Genomic DNA, 22297 nt, shown 5'->3' with positions numbered 1-22297 from the left:
TTTTATCTATTTATTTGACACAGAGAGAGAGACAGCCAGCGAGAGAGGGAACACAAGCAGGGGGAGTGGGAGAGGAAGAAGCAGGCTCCCAGTGGAGGAGCCCGATGCGGGGCTTGATCCCAGAACGCCGGGATCACGCCCTGAGCTGAAGGCAGACGCTTAATGACTGAGCCTCCCCGGCGCCCCCACATTCCCCTTTTTGTTTATTCATTTTTTTTAGATTCCACTTAGGAGTAGAACCATACAGTATTTGTCTTTCTCAGGCTGAATTATTTCACTTAGCGTAATATCCTCTCGGACCACCCATGTTATCTCAAATGGCACGATCTTATCTTTTTATGGCTGCGTAATAGTCCATGTGTGCGTGTACCACATTTTCCTTATCCATTCATCTATTGATGGACACTTAGGTTGCTTCCATATCTTGGCTATTGTAAATTATGCTGCAATAAACATAGGGGTGCATTTATCTTTTCAAATTAATGTTTTCATTTTCTTTGGGTAAATATGCAATAGTGGAATTACTGGATCATATGGTATTTCTGTTTTTAATTTTTTGAGGAACCTCCACACTGCTGTCTCCAGTGGCTGTACCAAGTTACATTCCCACCAACAGTGTATGAGTGTTTCTTTTTCTCCACATCCTTGTCAGCACATGTTATCTCTTGTCTTTTTGATCTTAGCCATTCTAATTCATGCAAGGTGGTATCTCATGGTGGTTTTGACTGGCATTTCCCTGATGTTATGATGTTGAGCATCTTTTCATGTGTCTGTTGGCCATTTGGATGTTGGATTTTTTATTTGGATTATTTGTGGGTTTTTTTGGTGTTGAGTTGTATAAGTTCTTTATATATTTTGAATGTTAATCCCTCATCGGATATATATATATATATTTTTAAGATTTTATTTATTTATTCGACAGAGATAGAGACAGCCAGCGAGACAGGGAACACAAGCAGGGGGAGTGGGAGAGGAAGAAGCAGGCTCCTAGTGGAGGAGCCTGATGTGGGGCTCGATCCCACAACGCCGGGATCACGCCCTGAGCCGAAGGCAGACGCTTAACCGCTGTGCCACCCAGGCGCCCCCCCTTATCGGATATATTATCTGCATATAGTAGGTTGTCTTTCATTTTTGTTGATGATTTCCTTTGCTGTGCAAAAGCTTTTTATTTGATGTAGTCCTAGTAGTTTATTTTTGCTTGTTTTTCTCACCAGAGGAGACATATCTAGAAAAAGTGTTCTATAGCCAATGTCAGAGAAATTCCTGCCTATATTTTCTTCTAGGACTTTATGTTTTCAAGTCTCACATTTAGGTCTTTAATTGGATTTGAGTTTATTTTTGGGTATGGTGTTAGTAAGTGGTCCACTCCCATTCTTTGCATGTAGCTGTCCAGTTTTCCCAGCACCATTATTTTTTTTAATTTTTATTGTTACGTTAGTCACCATACAGTAAGTACATCATTAGTTTTTGGTGTAGTTTTCCATGATTCGTTGTGTATAACACCCAGCACCATTTATTGAGGAGACTGTGCTTTCCGATTGTATATTCTTGCCTCCTTTGTCATAGATTGATTGACCGTATAAGCAATGGGTTTATGTCCGGGCTGTCTCTTCTGTTCTGTTGATATGTGTGTCTGTTTTTGTGTCCATACTATGCTGTTTTGGTTATTGCAGCTTTGTAGTGTATCTTGAAATCCGGGATTGTGATGCCTTCAGCTTTGTCTTTCTTTCTTAGGATTGCTTTGGCTATTTGGGGTCTTTTGTGGTTCCATACAGATTTTAGGATTATATTCTCTAATTTTGTGAAAAACGCTATTGGTACGTTGATAGGGATTGCTTTGAATTTGTAAATCACTTTGGGTAGTATGGACATTTTAATAGTAATCGTTCTTGCGGTTCGTGAGCGTGGAACGTCTTTCTGTTTGTGTTATCTTCATTTTCTTTCATCAGTGTTTTGTAGTTTTTGGAGTACAGGTCTTTCACCTCTTTGGTTAAATTTATTCCTGTGTTTCTTATTCTTTCTGGTGCAGTTGTAAATGGGTGTCTTAAAAATTTATCTTCTTGCTCTTTTGCTCTCAGTGTATAGAAATGCTACCGATTCTGGGTATTAATTTTGTATCCTGTGACTTTGAATCCATTTATCAGTTCTAATAGTTTTTTGGTGGAGTCTTTAGGATTTTCTGTGTTTTTATTCTTGCTATAAATTACTATTTGCACAAATTCATGTTTTTTTCTTTCGTGGATTTTGAAACAAAATTCATTCTCAAATTTCTTAGATTCTATTTTTGATCTTTAGTACCTTGCATTTTCATATAGCTCCCAGTTCATAATAAAATGTTGACCAATATTTGAGTGCTTACCAGAATTGTCTTAAAGTCATTTTATGGATTTTGCCTTCATAACAACCATTTAAGTGTTATTACTATTTCTACCCCTGTTTATAAAAGTGAGGAAACTGGGGCTTAACAAAGTTAAATAACTTGGCAAAGATTACATAGTTGGTAAAGGTCTTCTGACTCCAGAGCCTGTGCCCTGAATAATGTCTTGCTGATTCAAGCTGTTTAGATAATTGGATTTAAAGCATTAGCAGGCAGTCACCATTACGTTTGAGATTTTTTATTTTTCTTAATGAAACCGTGCCAAGATCATTGATGCCTTTTTTTATTTTCTTGACCCTTTGTGGTTTTTAATTCACTCTGGTGCTCTATTAGGATATGTCACAGGAGCGCCTGGGTGGCTCAGTCAGTTAAGCATCTGTCTTTGGCTCAGGTCATGATCCCAGAGTCCTGGGATCCAGTCCTGCATCGGGCTCTCTACTCAACAGGGAGTCTGCTTCTCCCTCTCCCTCTCCCTTTGTGCTCTCTCTCTCAAATAAATAAATAAAATCTTTAAAAAAAGATACATCATAGAAAAAAAAAGATACATCGTAAGGGCACCTGGGTGGCTCAGTTGGTTGAGCTTCCCAACTCTTCATTACATCCCAGGTCATGATCTTAGGGTCCTGGGCTCAAGCCCTGTGTCAGGCTCTATGCTCCGTGCAGAGTCTGTTTGTCCCTCTCCCTCTGCTCCTCCTCCCCCCACCCCACTCATGCTCTCTCGCTCTCAAATAAATAAATAAATAAATAAATCTTCTTTAAAAAAAGATATGTTTGTGTGCTGCTGCAAGATTTCTGTGGGGGTGTTTGGAATGTTCTATTATGGGCTTGATGGATTCTAGGAGCAGGACTCCATCTGGAGAAGAGACATCCTTGATCCGAGACCTCTCCTGTGCAATGCACGTGGAGGCTGAACGTTCTACAGAGTAGCAGATCTTGTGGTGGCTCCTGCCCACCCCCCGCACCCCCACCAGGGAGACAAGGCTTTAGTGAAGTCACTGACTCCAGATGACAGCGAGGAGAATGGAGACAAGCTGTGTGTCCTGCAGGCCTGAGGAGACAGCTCTGAGTTTGCTACAGCTGCTTCGGTGCAGTGGTACCAGGCACCCGTCCTGACCCCCATGAGACCATCTGCTGTGTTTCGGCCAGAGCAGCACCACTCAGGAGACCTCTATGGATTAAACCTGGGTGATTCTTCTTGGCATACTCCACTCTTCCTCTTGGAACTCCGAGGCTGGTCTGTCCTTTGTTTCTCAGTCCTGATTACTTCCAAGTCCCTCCAGTGAACTGCCCTCTTCCATCTTTGTACATGACTCCAGGTTTCTTTTCCTCTGGGCCAGGCTCTCACTCTTTCTCTGTTTGTCAGACCTCTCTTTTGTGCAACCAATGGTAACCATAACATATAACACTGATCTACCACATATTATGCGCAAGAAGCTGTTCTCAGTGCTGTACATATATTACTTGTATTGTTTCATTTAATCCTCACATTGCCCCAAAGATGTAGGCATTGTTATTATGCCCACTTTGCACAGGATGAAACCGAGGCACAGTGAATTTAATGCATCCATGATCACACAGTTACTAAGTGGTAGAGTTGGGACTTGAATCCAGAAATAAGGTTTCAGAGTCTGTGCTCTTGTGCTCTTAGTCATTAAAAGATCCTTCCTCTCCCTAGGAGAAAAATTTCCCTCCACACTTAACCTTTCTCAGAATGGACCTTCAACCATATAGTCTTCTATTTGCATACCAAAGTACAGCAAAGTACTAATATGTGCTTGCATTTGGAATACTTTTTTTTGTTGTTAAATATTTTCTTTCTTTCTTTCTTTCCTTCTTTCTTTCTTTCTTTCTTTCTTTCTTTCTTTCTTTCTTCCTTCCTTCCTTCCTTCCTTCCTTCCTTCCTTCCTTCCTTCCTTCCTTTCTTTCTTTCTTTCTTTCTTTCTTTCTTTCTTTCTTTCTTTCTTCCTTTTTTTCTTCCTCAGAGAGAGAGAGCACACGCACAAGCAGGGGGAGTGGCAGGCAGAGGGAGAAACAGGCTCCCCACTGAGCAAGGAGCCCAATGCAGGACTTGAATCCAGGCATCCCTGGAATACTTCTTTAACCAGGGAATATAGCTTCCCAGGGAAAAACAACCCCCACAAATGATGTGCTCATAAGTGAACATTAAAAATCATATGAGGGACACCTGGGTGCCTCAGTCAGTTGAATGTCTGCCTTCGGCTCAGGTCGTGATCCCGGAGTCCGAGGATTGTGCCACCAAAGAACTAGACACAACACAATAATCTGAAAGAAACTATAAGCTTTAAAATTATGATTACATATTAAGGAAGGAACGGAAGCCCATTGTAAAATAACTGGACACTGGGAATCAAGAGTAGGCAGTTCTACTGGTTATAGATCCAAATTCAGATTTCAAAAAGCTTAATACTCAAGAAGCTATAAAAAAAGTATGATTTGATTATTTTCAGATGAATTGAGAATTGATAAAATGGAAGGCAGACCTGAGAAATACCACCCAGAAGCAGAGAATAAGAGAAAGAGGGTAGGGCAAAATTAAAAAAGGCAATGGTTGGTCACCATACGGTACATCCCTGGTTTCCGATGTAAAGTTCGATGATTCCTTAGTTGCGTATAACACCCAGTGCGCCATGCAATACGTGCCCTCCTTACTACCCGTGACTAACACAATATAATTAAAAAAAAATTAAAAAACTTGGAAGGGGGTGTAAACAGAAGGGGGAATGAGCCATGAGAGACTGTGGACTCTGGGAAACAAACTGAGGGCTTTAGAGGGGAGGGGGGTGGGGGATCAGGATAGGCCAGTGATGGGTAGTAAGGAGGGCACGTGTTGCATGGTGCACTGGGTGTTACACGCAAGTAATGAATCATGGAACTTTACATCAAAAACTTGGGATGTACTGTATGGTGACTAACATAACATAATAAAAAATTATTATATAAAAAAAGGCAATGGTTGAAAATTTTCTAGAAATAAGGAAAACATAAGTCCTAGGATTGAGGAAACATGCCAAATTCCAAACATTTTGGTGAGACTACAGAATTTTTAGCAAGCATATTGGGGAACCAACTCTCATATGCCTTTTGTAGGGGGTCACTTAGCTATATATATAAAAATGTGTAAGTAGTTTGACTCGGAAATTCTGCTTCTAGGAATTTGTCCTCAGTAAATAATCAGTTTAGTTGCTGAAGATTTATATATATAAGGATGTTGATCTCAGCATTATATTATAGAGATAGATGTATTGGAAACAGCTTTAAAAAAACTCACCAGTATGCAAAGATGAAATAAATTTGGATATAATTGTAAAAGCACTGTTGGCGTTTAGGTAGCTGTTAAAATGATATAGATCTATTTTTATTTATTGTCATAGAAAGATGGTTGATATGGTGACAAGATCTAGTTAAAAACCAGTCTGCAGAGCTCCTGGGTGGCTCAGTGGGTTAAGAGTCTGACTTTGGCTAAGGTTATGATCTTGGGGTCCTGGAATCAAGCCTCAGAGCTCAGCGGGGAGTCTGCGTGTCTCCTTCTCCTGCCCCTCCCCCTCCCCCTGCGCTTGCTCGCTCTCTCAAATAAATAAGTAAAATATAAAAAAAACCCAAAAAGCTGCGCATAGTTTGGTCCCACCGGCATAAACAAAAGTCTGTATATATAACAAGAAGTTTGGAAGGATAAATAGTTTAAGCTTACAGATGGTTACCACTGGGTGGGCAATTTTCACTTAATCCTTTATTATTTATTTTTACCATCTTTCTTTCTTTCTTTCTTTCTTTCTTTCTTTCTTTCTTTCTTTCTTTCTTTCTTTCTTTCTTTCTTTCTTTCTTTCTTTCTTTCTTTCTCTGAATTTTAAAAATTAACTATGTGTCGCCTTAATAATTATAAGAAACAATCAAGTGTTTTCACTTGGGAAACACACAAAAAAAACCCCCAAACAAAAATGGTGCCCTGAAGTTCTAGACCTCTCAAGTAATTAGAGCAGTCGTAATGGCCAAGGTACAAATTATGTTACATAATAATCATTCTCTTTTGTTTCATCCTGCCTTCTCCTTCCCTGCGTAGCTTTCAGTAAGTGACCGTATTTTGAGTTTTTTCCTCTTTGTAAAACAAAATACATGCTCCCAACGTACTTTATGGCTACTGCATGAATGAGCTCATTTTTAAAACTGGAAATAAAGGGATTAAAGTTAATTAAAATCTGTCTCTCCTTTCTGTTTTGCCAATGGTGGTGAGCAGCTGGGAAAGATGCCATGAGTCAATGAGCATGAATAATAAAAATTGGTCAAAGATGTCATCCTTTCTTGTATTTCTCCTCTGGTAGGAAAAGCTGTTTTCTGCAGCTGTAGCTCGTCTTGTGTCTGCAGGCCGTGTGGAGAAGCTGAGCAGCAGTCTAGCACCGATCACTGACCACAGAAGGGCTTTCTTGGGGCTCCATAGAGATGATCATTAGAGCTCATTGTGATCTGGCATGTTTTTGCTTTCAGTACTGGGGAAGGGCTCTCTTTATATTTGGAAAGAAAAAAACCACAGTGAGTACCCGGAGATGCTCAGTATGGCGAAGGCTGACAGTGAGTGGCTGTAGCAGTGCTCCCTGGCTGTCACCAGAACTTCCTACTGAGCACATAAAATTAAGACGCCCAGGTCTTCCAGGGTTCTTACCCGGTTGGGCTGAGACTAGGATCTGTATGTTAAAAGCTTTCCAGGTGATCCCAATGATTACGAAGATTTAGGAACTGCAGGTCCGTGGCATGGTGTGGTAATGGGAGGTGGCTACTCCACATAAAATATTTCTATTTCTCACTACCCAGTCTTCCTTTTTCCCTTATCTTTGTTTCCTGTTCCTTCACTTTAAAAAGCTATCAAACATGTTATTTCTTGGGGCGTCTGGGTGGCTCAGTCAGTTAAGCAGCTGACTCTTCATTTTGGCTCAGGTCATGATCTCAGGGTCATGAGTTTGAGCCCCACTTCAAACTCCACAGTGGGCATGGAGCCTGCTTAAGATTCTCTCTGCCCCTCCGCTCTCTCTCTTCCTCTTAAAAAAAAAAAATAAAATATATAAAATAATATTTGTTTAACAAATGTTACTTCTTGTTTTTTGTCTGTAAATCCTGTGTATATTTATGGGACTACTAAATGAGGTTGCTGACCCATGGCCTGGGGTCTGGAATCTGACCTAAATTGTGTTTTGGTATCATTGTGTGTGAGTGTTTGTGTATGCGTGTTTGTCCAAATGTCCTGTATATAGCATTTACTAGTATTTACTATCCTAAAGATGATATATAGCTTTCAACCTAAAATCATGAGTCATAAAAAGCAAGAAAAATAACCTACTGTCAAGAGACAAAATCAAAGATCTTAACTCAGGTATGATCCAGGTATTGAAATTATCAGAGAATTTTTGAATCTCCCTGTCTTAAGGTCAGCTGAAGAGGAACCTTAATTCTTCTTTGTCATGTAACCTAATATATTCATAGGTTGCAGGCATTAGGATATAGACATCTTTGGTTGTGGGGCATTACTCTGTTTACCACACAAACTACATGTGATTAGAATCCCAGAAGTAGAAGTGAGAGAGAATGGGGCCAAAGAAATACTTGAAGAGATATTGACTGGCCAGGAATTTTCCAAAAATAATAAAAGATATCAAAGCATAGATCCAAGAAGATCAGAGTGCTGTAAACAGGTGTACACACATGCACACACACACAAACACACACACACACACACACACACACACACACACACACACACTTCTGGACACATCATATTCAAACTGCTAAGAACCAAAGAGAAAGAGAAAATCTTGAAGGAAGTTAGAGAAAATAGAATACATGCAGAAAAACAAAGGTAAGATTTAAGGCTTGCGTATTATCAGAAACTACAAAATCCAGAAGACAGTAAAGCAACTTCTGTCAAGTACTGGAGAAAAACCTCACTCAACTCAGAAACTATTATGCCTAGCAAACACGTCTTTCAAAAGTGAAGGAAAAAAGAGACATTTTCAGACAAACTCTGAGAGAATTAATTACTAGCTGACCTGCACTACAAGAAATGTTAAGAGAAATTTTTCAGGCATGAGGAACATGATACCAGGCAGAAACTTGGGTATACACAAAGAAATGAAGATCTCCCAAAGTGATTAAAGTGAAGATAAATATAAAAAGATTTTTTCTTTTATTTTAAATTACTCTAAAATTAATCAAAATAGATTGCTGAAATGTTTAGCAATGTATTTTGGGTTTATAGTTTATATAAAAGTAATGTATGACAATGGAAGTGCAAATGTTAGGAGGAAGGAATTAGGAATATAGTGTTAGAACATTCTTATACTCCATGTGAAGCACTATAATAGAATTTGAAGGTACACTCTAATTAAAGATATAAATTACAGTAAACAGAGGGAAACCACTACAAACATTTTTGAAAGATGTGTAAATAATAAGACAATAATGAGATAGAATGGAATTCTAAAAAATATTCAATGCAGGGACACATGGTTGGCTCAGTCAAGTGGCTGCCTTCGGCTCAAGTCATGATCCCAGGGTCCTGGGATTGAGTGCTTCATTGGGCTCCTTGCTCAGCAGGGAGCCTGCTTCTCCCTCTGCCTGCCACTTTCCCTGCTTGTTCTCGCTCGCTCTCTGACAAATAAATAAAATCTTTAAAAAAAAATAAAATAAAAAAATATCCAATCCAAAATTAGTAAGATAAAGAAGAAAAAAGGAGTGAAAAATGGATGGGACAAATAGGAGACAACTGACAAGATGGCAGATTTTACTCCAACCATACCAGTATTTACATTAAATGTAAATAATCTAAACACAAATTAAAAGAGATTGTCCAATCAGTTAAGGAAGTAAGGGCCAACTCTTTGCTGTCTATAGGAAAGCCACTTTAAGTAAAAAGGCTAAAAATCATTCCTATTATCATCTGGCATGTTAATTAGAAGCATTTACTAATATTCTTTTTACATAATTCTTTTAACCTAAGAGACTCTGTTCTTGGTTATTTTTTTGGCTGCAAACTGAAGCAAAGAAGAAATTTAAAATTGCATTCTACACAAAGTAGTTGTCTGTTCTGTTTCTTCTATTATGGAATAGTCTGACCTAATTTGCTTGACTTTGCTCTTACATTGCATGGTGTTTGCTGAGTGTAAACATTCCACTGTAATCTTTCTAACCCTTGCTCATTCACGTTGGCCTCTCTCTTGGCAGTCTGTTGTCTTAGGATTTTTCTTATAATTTAACATTTACCTCCAGTGTTCATTTGCTTTTTTTCAAGATTCAATTTTTAGAAGGTTCTGAGTGGTATGTTAGCCTTCTGTAAAAGCATGACCATGAATCTTTTTGCTGCTGTAAGTCTCTGGGGAATCTGATTGTTTTTAAAGAGTAGTTTATCTGTTTTCCCAGGAGGATTCCCCAAAGCATACTCTTTTCCAAGATATTTTTGGAATATTTCATTTTGGTTACTAGTCCCTTTAACACAGGATTGTTGCTCTCAAACATGTAAAGCCTGTGAACCACTTAAAAAGGACAGCCACCGTCAAAATTTTTTAGAGGCAAAATTTAGTTGGAAAAAAATTGCCTGGTTATTTCCTCAAGGTTTGTCAAGCACTGTCTATGGTAGTAGTTAACCGACAGGTCTGTGTCTTCAACGTCAGTTATTTTTATTTTTATTTTTATTTATTTATTTTTTAAAGATTTTATTTTTATTTATTCGACAGAGAGAGAGAAAGCCAGCGAGAGAGAGAACACAAGCAGGGGGAGTGGGAGAGGAAGAAGCAGGCTCATAGCGGAGGAGCCTGATGTGGGGCTCAATCCCATAACGCCGGGATCACGCCCTGAGCCGAAGGCAGATGCTTAACCGCTGTGCCACCCAGGCGCTCCAACGTCAGTTATTTTTAAGTAGCAAGTATATGTGTAGAGAGAAATCTTTATTTGTATTTTAGATTGGGAGGAATGATAGAGTAACGGTAGTCCCAGGGAAGGTAGGTGTGTCCCAGTGCCATTACCCTCCACCTCTTCTTCCCCTCTTGGTTGTGTGTGCTGTGAGTGTGTGCTGTGTTGCTGTGCCCGCAGCTTGGCCACAGTGGGCTGTTTCATGGTTGGATGGTTACCAGAGTTTAAGTCCTCTCTGTAAAACTTAAGTGAGGAAAGATGCTTCAGCAGGATTCTAATCTGTGCTCCAGTGGGAAAAGGCCAGGGGAAGAATCCCCCAAATCAGTGGAGCTTCAAGCACCTCATTATTGCTCAGTCTCTCACCTTGGTGACAGGAAAGGTGGAGGGGGCCTGAGGTGGTGGTATTCGTATAAACAGCTCTTACACTGAATAAATGTGTATATATTCACATTGCTGGTTTCTTCTCACCAAGGCAACATACCAATGTAAGGAAAGTTTGGGAGAGAATTTCCTGGAAGGAGCTGGCCTACTTACTTAAACACAGTGACTGTTTTTTTCTTTGTCTGGCAGTTAAGAGGTAGCTCTAGAATATCATATTGGGAGAGGACTCTTGACAATAAGTTACGTGAACATCGGAGGCACTGAGGCAGGTCCTTGCAGTGACTGGCTGCAGCCCCGAGCCCTGCAGTTCCTTCCCTGGCTCTCTCACTCTCCTTCCAGGTGAGGCTGAGCTGAGGGCTCAGTGCATGAGAGCGCATTCTCTGAGCACGTGCTCAGGAGGCAGTCATGTCCTTGGGTCATGACTGATTGACCCAATGGACCTGGCTCTCTCACCAGGTACAAGCTTTACCGGTAACGTAGGCTGCCCTGCTTATGCAAAGACTTGGACCCTGTGTGACTCTTGGGTGGGGACTACAGCCTCTGTTTAGAACTGGTGTTTCTGAAATTTCCTCCAGGAAAGTTGTTATTAAGTGCAGATTCTCGGTTTCATACCCCTTAACCGTGGTTATGTCTGGTTTGGTAATTCTGATGCACAGTGAGTTTGGGAACTACGGACTTAGAATATTCTCACATGATGGACATACTACCAAAGGTGTTATCTTACCAAAGGGACTTTTGATTACTATTTGTCTCCTGATTACAAATCCATTTATTCAGTAAATATTTACTGACTGTCTGTTCTGTGCCAAATACTGAGCAAGGCAGTGGAGCTGTAACAGTGAACAACACTGACATGGTTTTTGTCCTCATGAGATGAAGGGAAACAAGTAAACAAATCAGTAATTATGATAAGAGCTATGAAGACCCCAACTGGGCATCATAGAATGTCGTGGAGGGAGGAGCAGTGAGAATTTAAAATAAAAAGCTGGTTAAGGAAGGCCTCCCTGGGGAGGCAGCAGTTACATTAAGACCTAACTTAAAGGGAATCAGGCATATGAGGAGCAGGTATGCAGGATAAAAAACTTGTGCAAAGGCACTGGGACAGGCTCGACTTTGATCCTGTTTCAAGAATGGAAAGAAAGGCCAGAGTGGCTGGTGCCTAGTTAGCCCAGGCAAGAGAGGAGTGAGATTAGGCAGGTAGGCACCAGATCATGTAGGCTTTTGAGGACCAAGACAGTGGTAACAGATTGAGAGGGAAGGGGAATCAGATATATTGTTGGAAATAGGAGTGTGAGATGGAAGAGAGGTCTAACATCAGACACACATGTGGGAGTCATTAGCATTTTGATGAAGAGCCACCTGAATGGGTCATCTTGCCTAGAGAGAGGATAGAGAACGGCCTCGTCAGGAAGATGAAGAGCAGCCAGCACATGAGAGAGTGGGGGGGTAGGAGGAAAACCAGGAGATTATAGGCCTGTGGAAGCCGCAATAGGAGAATGCTCAAAGATGTGTCATTGCATCATTGCTGCTGAAGGTCTAGCACAGTACGATCCTGCATGGTTGCTGCTAGCTGCCAGCGCTGTTGAGGACTTTCAGATGTGACTAGTGCAGATTGAAATGTGTTGGGGGTATAAAACAAAATGAGGGCCCCTGGGTGGCTCAGTCGGGTAAGCGTCTGCCTTCAGCTCAGGTCATGATCTCAGGGTCCTGGGATCGAGTCCTGCATCGGGCTCCCTGCTGAGCCACCCAGGCGTCCCTCATCAGTACTTTAAAAAGTAATGATTACATGTTTGGGGCGCCTGGGTAGCACAGCGGTTAAACATCCACCTTCGGCTCAGGGCGTGATCCCAGCGTTCTGGGATCGAGCCCCACATCAGGCTCCTCCGCTAGGAGCCTGCTTCTTCCTCTCCCACTCTCCCTGCTTGTGTTCCCTCTCTCGCTGGCTGTCTCTCTCTGTCAAATAAATAAATAAAATCTAAAAAAAAAAAAAAGTAATGATTACATGTTGAAACAATGTTTGTGATATATTGGACTAAATAAAGTATACTTTTAAAAATTTCACCTGCTTCTTAATTCTGCAAAATATGACTGCTAGAAAATTTTAATTACATGTGTGGCTTGCGTCATATTTCTCTTGCAGAGTTTGGTGGCGTGTGGGGGTCATTTGCCAACTTGGTAAGAGTAGACTGCCTGAGATTAAGTAACACCTAGAAAATTCTTTAAACTCAAATGAGACTGAGTCATCATCTAATACTGTTATGTCTAAATCTAAATAACGAAACTCACCACCAAAAAGCCTTCTAGACTTTTTGATGTGTACATAAGTGATTTAATACTTTCACATAAATTGACAATAGAATATGTAAGTATTTACATGAAATCCTTTGAAATGAACTCTCAAATGTGGTTTTTCGATCTTTTTTTAACCTGTTCCTTTCTTTCCTTTTTTTGTCCTCTTCCTTTCTTTTCATTTAATTTTTTATTTTTAATTTAAAAAACTTTTTTATTTTAAATTTTTTTTTGCATATCTGGCCAGGAAACTTCATGGTGTTATGGTCAACTTGCCGCACAACCGTGTTCAAATCTGTCACCAACAGGTTCATTAAAAACCTGGCCTGCTCCGGGATTTGTGCCAGCCTGGTCTGCGTGCCCTTTGACATCATCCTCAGCACCAGTCCTCACTGCTGCTGGTGGATCTACACCATGCTCTTCTGCAAGGTCGTCAAATTTTTGCACAAAGTCTTCTGCTCTGTGACTATTCTCAGCTTCCCTGCCATTGCCTTGGACAGGTAAGATCAGTTAGCAAGGGGTTCAACTTTTTTTTTTTTTTCTTTCTCAAGTGCATTGAAAAATTAGCATCACAAAGCTAAGAGTGACTCGGCAGTGTTCCACACGCTGCTTTGTAGTCCACTCCTGGTCAACAGAAGGAGAATGAATGTCTGAAACAGATGCCTCACAAAGACCTGTTGATTTCACGGCAGCTACGGGAAATAGGACTTTGGGAAAAGATGTGGCGTGGGGGGGTGTTTACGCCATGAGGTTGCTGGGGCAGGTGGATTGTGGTGTAGCTTCAGCTTGGTTGGAATTGGTGGTATTTGTGTTGCGATTTGTAGCAGATTGCTCATCTGATTGATAACGCTGCAATTAGTGCTTTTTGATGTAGGCCGAAAACATTTCCAGAAGAACAAGGGGACAATTCAGTGGTTATTTAAGAAATGATTAGACAGCCCGGTTGGACCTGGCAAGGTAATACCAGAATTCCTTTGGAGGATTGATTTCCAAGACTTTATGTTGTGGTGGTGGTGGTTTTCTCTTCCCATCCTCTTTAAAAGGGTATTTACTTGGAAATGAATCATATCTCAGCTACTGCCATTGTACATAATTGGATCAAATTTATCAGGGTCAAGTGTAAAGATCTCAGTAATCAACAGCTTCCTGCCTTCTCCTTTTGTTGTGAGCACGTCATGAATACAGTTTGAGATAATAATACATTTTAGAGAATAGAACTAAATAAGCAAACAAGAGCTGACAGGTGTTTTGCATCCATGAGTACTTTTGATTTCAAGATTGATAGAGAGGAAAAGTTGCTGAGAAGAAAGTGCTGGCTCTTCTGACTTTATCCTCATTGATGCATTTAACTGGATTTTAGATGAATTTGGAATTTTTAATCTCTTTATCCGTTCAAAACATACTTGATACCTTAATGACATATGAGGGCGTGGATTGCAGAGCCAATGTGTGGCGTCACTTCAGCCACAGGCCTGGAACTCTGATTTTATCAGCTGCCCAGGGTCACCTGCATGGAAGGACACAGAGGCCCACAAAGTCCCCAGCCTACTAGGAGGAGTCATTGACTTCGTGGTTAAGAGAGGGGAGCCTGGAGCCTCAAGTTGGCTGTAAGCCCTACCCACACACTGCTTTTGTGCTGGGTTGCTTTGGGCAAAGTGGCTTAACCTTTCTGAGCCCAAGGTTCCTCTGCGATAAGAAAAATTAAATGAATTATTTATGGCCTGTGCTTGGATAGGCCGCATCAGTATTTGTCTGTCTTTCTCTAGGTTTCTCTTTTGATTGGCCCATTTTCCTTAGATACATTGTCTGCAAACACTCTACCATCAAATCTGGCTAGGAGCCACTCTGGCTCTTGGGGAGTTTCTCACTAAAAATTCATCATCTAATGTCCACAATAGCTAAGTCGTGGAAGGAGCCGAGATGCCCTTCAACAGATGACTGGATTAAGAAGTTGTGGTCCATATATACAATGGAATATTACTCAGCTATCAGAAAGAACGACTTCTCAACATTTGCTACAACATGGACGGCACTGGAGGAGATAATGCTAAGTGAAATAAGTCAATCAGAGAAAGACAACTATCATATGATTTCTCTCATCTATGGAACATAAGAACTAGGATGATCGGTAGGGGAAGAAAGGGATAAAGAAAGGGGGGTAATCAGAAGGGGGAATGAAACATGAGAGACTATGGACTATGAGAAACAAACTGAGGGCCTCAGAGGGGAGGGGGTGGGGGAATGGGATAGGCAGGTGATGGGTAGTAAGGAGGGCACGTATTGCGTGGCGCACTGGGTGTTATACACAACTAATGAATCATCGAGCCTTACATCGGAAACCGGGGATGTACTGTATGGTGACTAACATAATATAATAAAAAATCATTAAAAAAAAATTCATCATCTACAGGGGCAGGTAAAACAGGAGACAAAGCCAGGTGTCACTGGCTAGGTTGGGGTTTTGTGTCTGCATTCCTGTTCTTGGGGGTCGATAACTCAGCAGACGCAGCTGATAGTTACTTTGTGGGAATCTAGATTTAGTAGGCAGGACTTTCTGTTTTCTTAGAAGAGACATCAGAAATCTGGAGTTTTGCCATTTTTATTTATTTTTTATTTATTTTTAAAGATTTTGTTGTTTAAATGATCTCTACACCCAACATGGGGCTCAAACTCACAACCCCGAGAACAAGAGTCACACACACTACCTACGAGCCAGCCAGGCGCCCTGAATTTTATTGTTTTTAAATGTTGGTGGCTAATTTTCATTCAAAAAAGATTACGTGGGTCACTCAATCCCTTTAACAAGCTGAATGTGCTCCATGCGATGCCATTTTGCGGCATGTGTCTTTTTCGTGCTTGGCAAGAGGTCCTTGAATACCTGGAAAGTGCACTTGCACCCTGAGAAGAGACCTCCTGCTCATTTACAGTCATTCTCCCCCCCCCCCCCCCCGAGATCTAGGCAACCGCTAATCTACTCTCTGTCTTTGTATGTTTGCTGGGGGGCGGGGGACATTGCATATTGTGGAATCACGCACTGTTCTTTTGTGGCCGCCTTCTTTGACTCAGCTTCACGTTTTCAAGGTTCATCCGTGCCCGAGCATCGGTGCTTCATCCCTTTTTTCCCCAGTTCTGTTGAGATACAATTGACATACAGCAGTGTGTAAGTTTCAGGTATACAGCAAAATGACTGGACTTACATACAGTGTGGAAGGACTACGGGAGTAAGTTTAGTTAACATCCATCATCTGATACAGATAGGAAAAAAATTTTTTTTTTCTTACGATGAGAACTCTTAGGATTTACTCTTAAAAGTTTGCTCCATTCCTTTTTTATTACTGAATAATAATTCCATTGTATGGTTATACCATATTTTGTTCGCCCATTTACTGGTTGACATTTGGGTTGTTTCCACTTTCGGGCTCTGGTGAATAATGCTTCCGTGAATCCTGAAGGATTCTTACAACAGGATGCAACAACTGTGGGGACACATTATTCTGACCCATTCGCTACCATACCGTGATGCAATGCAGTAATCCCCGTGGGTGGTTTCTGGGCCCTCAGTCTTAGACAAGGAAATACGTAAATGATAAGAAATCCTTATTTTCTTTCCAGCGGAAAATTGATTGTATTTTTGCTATCATTAAAAAAAAAGTAAATACATCTTTTTAGTAGAAAACAAAGGCTGGTAAAAAAAAAAAAGTCTTATTTTATTCTGCAGGGAAACCAATTACTGGCAGACGTAGGGTGGTGGACATGAAGGTGAAGGGAAGACCATCCTTTCTCTCACTTCTTTCTCGGATACTCGTTTGCTGGCTCCCGAGTCAGTGAGTTCGTTGGGAGGCCACTTCCTGCATCATCTTCAAGAGATGTAAACATTGACAGAATGATTTCTGATGAGCCCGTGTGCTTTTCCAGGACATAGTGGAAGCGCCGTTTTGTTACCTGTCAGTGACGAATGGGAATGTATTCATGTGTGGGTGTAGCACCTTGGCATTGGATTTTTTTTTTTTTTTGACATTGGATTAAGGAGTTGTGATTAGAAAAGTGTATCTATATTCAGAGGGAAAAAAAAATTGAGAGCATGCATAACCTATGAACTTCTTTCTCTTTTTTTCCCTCCCAGAAAGAGATCTAGGACACATTTCTCCATGTTCCATCCATTCCTGATCATCCATGGTCATGTTGTGCTTCCATCGTATCTCCCTCAGCCTGGAACATTCTCCCCCAGCTTGTCCCCTGCCAGACTCCACCACGGAGTGCCACCTTCGGTTGACGTTTTTCGAGGTGCTCCTTTTCCGGTCCCTCCTTTGTGCGTTCCTCTAGAAGAGCCATCATCTCCTTGGTTATAACTGCTTGCTGGCATGCCTTCTCCCCCATGGAGTTCAGAGATGTTCCTGTGTCTTTTCATCTTTGTAACCCAGTGCCTGGTGCAGTACCTGGCACAGATATCATGACAGGAGGGCACGCTTGCTTCCCTGGCCCTGTGAGTGATGAACGTTAATAGAATTGTGAGGTCGATTCCAGCTTTAGCTGACCGCGGAGATGTGCGCTCACCATAGTTCTGATGGCTAGTGACAGCCCTTTCATGACAGATGTGGTTCCTGTGGTCTGAAGAATTACTCAGTTTCCCTAAGTCATTGGTCATATTGAAACAAGGTGCTTTTGGAATTCTGATTACAGAATAATCAAGTGAAAGCTTGAAGGAAGAAAGGCCTGATCTGATTTTAGCCAACATCTAATCATGAGACATTGTAGACTTACTAATTGATTGCTAGGGTTACTGAGTGGCCATCATGGGAACAACGGCTATTGAGCACACATCATTTTTGCATTTTTTTAAAAGATTTTATTTATTAATTTGACACAGAGAGACAGCCAGCGAGAGAGGGAACACAAGCAGGGGGAGTGGGAGAGGAAGAAGCAGGCTCCTAGCGGAGGAGCCTGATGTGGGGCTCGATCCCAGAACTCCGGGATCACGCCCTGAGCCAAAGGCAGACGCTTAACGACTGCACCACCCAGGCGCCCCCATTTTTGTATTTTGAATTGCTTTTGTGCAAGGACCTTGTCAGAGTCCGTCCTTCACACGGGGTGCCTCTGCCCCGAGCAGCTGTGAATGCTAATGCTATCCATGCGTGCATTATGGCACGAGTCTGCTTTAGACATGTGTGTAGACAAATTTCTTTCCATTAGCGCCTTTGCTCTAGCCCATGTAAAATTTTTTTACGAGTTACCCTTTACCCTTAAATTGAAAAATCGATGTCTTTACAGCAGGTGGAGACATCCTTTGTATCAAGGGCACTCCTTGGGATCTGACGCTGGTGGCAATATTTATAAAGTTAGCTATGAAATGCAGTTATTCACTTATTTTCCTGATAGTCTTGAGAGTCCCGTACGACAGGGCTCTTCTCTGCTCATTTGAAAAGGTCTTTTAAAAATAATTTTGTGGCCTAGTAATGCTTCTATTGTACAGCAAAGTCCTCAAAACTTAAGGTCTAGCTTCCTAATTCCCTGGTGATTCCCTCCATCTGAGGCAGAATAAAAGAACCTGACCCATTCTCCCCTCCCCCCCCCCCCCCCCCCCGCCTTTTGGTGTTACAGAGCCTGCGCATTTAAACTGTATTTTCTCCTGTGACATGAAGTTTGCTTGTGCATTTTCAGGTACTACTCAGTCCTTTATCCACTGGAGAGAAAAATATCTGATGCCAAGTCCCGTGAACTGGTGATGTATATCTGGGCCCACGCAGTGGTGGCCAGCGTGCCCGTGTTTGCAGTGACCAATGTGGCCGACATCTATGCCACGTCCACCTGCACCGAAGTCTGGAGCAACTCGCTGGGCCACCTGGTGTACGTGCTGACCTATAACGTCACTACGGTCATCGTGCCTGTGGCCGTGGTCTTCCTCTTCTTGATACTCATCCGCCGGGCGCTGAGCGCCAGCCAGAAGAAGAAGGTGATCATCGCGGCCCTGCGGACCCCGCAGAACACCATCTCTATCCCCTATGCGTCCCAGCGCGAGGCGGAGCTGCATGCCACGCTGCTCTCCATGGTGATGGTCTTCATCTTATGTAGCGTGCCCTACGCCACCCTGGTCGTCTACCAGACCGTGCTCAATGTCCCCGACACGTCTGTCTTCTTGCTGCTCACTGCCATTTGGCTGCCCAAGGTGTCTCTGTTGGCCAACCCTGTGCTCTTTCTTACTGTGAACAAGTCCGTCCGCAAGTGCTTGGTAGGGACGTTGGTGCAGCTGCATCACCGCTACAGCCGCCGGAACGTGGTGAGCGCGGGGGGCGGGGTGGCCGACGCCAGCCTGGAGCCCAGCCTGCGCTCGGGCAGCCAGCTCCTGGAGATGTTCCACATCGGGCAGCAGCAGATCTTTAAGCCCACAGAGGATGAGGAAGAGAGCGAGGCCAAGTACACCGGCTCGGCTGACCTCCAGGCCAAGGAGATAGGCAGTCCCTGCCTGGAGGGAGAGCAGGGACCGCAGCGCGCACCTGTGGCCACTCTCCTGGGCGCTGTGGACTCGCTCTCCCAGGTGGCGCCAGCAGCGCCCGTGGAGCCTGAGACGCTGCCTGACAAGTACTCCCTGCAGTTTGGTTTTGGGCCTTTTGAGTTGCCGCCTCAGTGGCTCTCAGAGACCCGACACAGCAAGAAGCGGCTGCTTCCCCCCTTGGGGAACACCCCAGAGGAGCTTATTCAGACAAAGATGCCCAAGGTGGGCAGGGTGGAGCGGAAGGTGAGCAGGAACAATAAAGTGAGCATTTTTCCGAAGGTGGATTCCTAGTCAGGATCGTCGGGCTCCCACACGCCTGCCTTCCCTTCCCTTTGCAGCCCCAGGATTTGTGGGACCTCACTGCCACCAAGTCCGGGTTGCCTCCTCCAGTGCGGGCCCAGTGCTTTTTGAATGAGAGGGAAATCTATAGAAGACCAATTGTCCTCTTTATTGAGGGAGTATATATATTTATCTCCATGGTCTGTGTCCTTAGCGAAGTGTGCGTTCCTCTCTGTGCAGACAAAAGCTGGGCAGTGTGCAATGGGTCTTGGGATGCGTACTCCATGTGCATTTTCTGAGGACTCCTTGGTTCCTGGGCCCAGCAGAGAGTACAGGGACAGAAGAACATCTAGGAGCTCGGAGGGAACAGAGGCACTCTAAAGGAAGCCCAAGATAATTATGGAGTGGTGTGGCCACAAAGAAAAGGCCTATTCGATTGACTCAAGTAGGACAGATATTTAAAAATGTTTCATATTGATCTGTATCTTCAGGGGAGATACGGAGTTGGCATTTGACACCTTTTCTCTGGAAGGCCTGATAGTATGACTCAGTTTCTCCTGAAGCTCTTCATCTCTTTCACTGGGATGTAGATGAAGAAAGGCACTTCCACCCCCCCCCCCCGTCCCCCCCCCCCCCCGTTTGACAGACAAGGCAATGGATGTGCCCCGGGGGGGAGGGAGGAGATACTCTGTCTTGATTATCCTGACACACACTCCTGGCACCACTGAAAGCCTCAGAAAGCTTTGTCTGCAGTGTTGGTTGGAAAAGACTACAAATGCTTTACTGTGTCTTTCCCCCTTAAATTGCATTTTTTCAACGAGTGAGAGAGAAGCTAAGAGGTAGAGAAGAAAGAAATGTCCATACCCTATAGTCTCTTCTCTTCCAACGTTGATTTCATGTGAAAGGGGCTATGTCACCATCAGTAGGAGTGAAGTATGTTGAAAAAAAAAATGCGAACTTTTGAAATTAAAAGGTAATTTTGAAATGCAGAGTTAGTGTAAATTGGGTCCTCTGGAAACATCGAGCAAAAAATACTTGATTAGGAAAGGTGATGCTGCCCAAAAGAGTGAGAGAAGTCAAAGATGGCTTCCTTCTGATGAGGGCTTCAGATGCCAGGTGTGGCCAGCCTCATTTTCAGTCTCTTTTTGCAACTATGGTTCTCCTTTCATTTTGGACACAAAGGAGGAAGAGGACAGGAAGAAAGATTTAATCATTTAAAAATGCCGAGGCAGCACCTAGCCCAGGGGAGCCCTTCACTTCCTCTTTTCTGGTAAAGTTTTAGCAGGAGTCAGAGTGGCTAGAGGAGGAAGACAGTGTCCTCAACAGATTAGCCTCCTGGGGCTGGGGTGGGGGCTCTCAAGCAATTCCAGTCCACTTTGGGGTGGATCTCACCAGGCTAAACTCAAACCATTGATGACATTTCACTTTTAATGATGGCAAAACAGGGGCCCACTCCACTCTTCTCTCTAGGACATTTTGTTCTTGTTATTAGTGTGTTGCGGGGGGGGCAATCCAGTGCCTTGAACAAGCTTGAATGAAAGTGGTCATTCTCACGGGCAAACTTCCTTCCGCATCCCAAAGGCAGTGGTCCTCGTGGATCACTTCCTTTAACCGCACTGGCCTGTTGTCCCTCCGAGGAAGCTCAGACTATGTTCAGGGAGTTTCCTTTTCCTGTTCTCTTCCTGGGTGTGGTGTCTTGTGATTCCAGAATATGAACTCAAAGTCCCTTCCCCAAGAGAGGGAAAGCCTTTCTCTTTGCGTTGTGTCTCCTTGCAGTGTTGTGTGCTCTCAGCACAAATGGGGGACTGCCATACCCTCTCTTGGCGTCCCCCGCCTCCTGGGCCCTTCGTGCATGCCATCTGTGGCTCCGTGCCCTGATAGTTCACTGTGGCCCTTCAGGCTTATCTTCCAGAACCTTCATAATTGTTACAACGTTCCTCCAGGGGAAACATCATCTGTCAGAAAATTGTGTCTACTTCAGAAGAACCTGTCAAACGTAGCCACTTTGGTGTTGTTCTGAAAATATATGTGTACATCTTAATACATTCTGGGGAGGCAGAATTTGGGAGTTATTTCTTACGTATGTTTGAAGCGGATGGATGACTTCTAACACGTCATTGCCAGGTGTATTTCTCTAGTCTTTGAAGAATTCCATTTTAATAAAAAACCGAAAAGCTGTTTCTGAACTCAAAAGTTGAATGAGCTTTGTTTTCTTGTTTCTTTCTTTCCCTCTCCAGTGGGCATATTAACGTAAACGCTGAATGTTGATTCAGTCAAAGTTACAGTGACGTTGGGAAGGTGGAGGAGAAGTAGAGGAGATGATTGTGCAGGAGAGCGATGTCCTCATCTACCCCTACGGGGTGCCAGTCATGTCCCAAGTGGATGATGCAAAACCGAGTAGAATACACCTACGTAGAAATAGGGAGATTTGTGACTGTGGCTGAAATGGTTGCAGGTCCTTGTCTCTGGGACTGTTTGGGGTGTTTGTTTTAAGCCTTTTTGTTATATTTTAAAACAATCCTCATGTATAGATAAAAAACAGATCAGCTTAAAAACCTTTGGAATTTTGT

General features: G+C 42.8%; 1 protein-coding gene across 2 annotated transcripts in view; it reads left to right on the top strand.

Annotated features, from left to right (window-relative positions):
- GPR176 (G protein-coupled receptor 176) overlaps positions 1 to 21922 on the top strand; it is a 122641-nt gene extending 100719 nt beyond the window's left edge. Inside the window, exons 2-4 of one of the 2 annotated variants that reach the window (XM_045816192.2) lie at positions 13206 to 13458; positions 17082 to 17267; positions 18617 to 21922. In XM_045816192.2, the coding sequence (XP_045672148.2) occupies positions 13206 to 13458; positions 17082 to 17267; positions 18617 to 19739 (1562 nt within the window). In that variant the 3' untranslated portion in view covers positions 19740 to 21922. The remainder of the gene's footprint in view (positions 1 to 13205; positions 13459 to 17081; positions 17268 to 18616) is intronic. The other variant, XM_045816175.2, reaches the window with a different exon arrangement.
- The last annotated feature ends 375 nt before the right edge of the window (positions 21923 to 22297 follow it).

This window comes from Ursus americanus, chromosome 36 (genome assembly GCF_024610735.1).
Source record: "Ursus americanus isolate L20-20 chromosome 36, mUrsAme1.1.p, whole genome shotgun sequence".
Classification (NCBI taxonomy): Eukaryota; Metazoa; Chordata; class Mammalia; order Carnivora; family Ursidae; genus Ursus; species Ursus americanus.
This window is presented reverse-complemented; position numbering and strand designations above follow the sequence as displayed.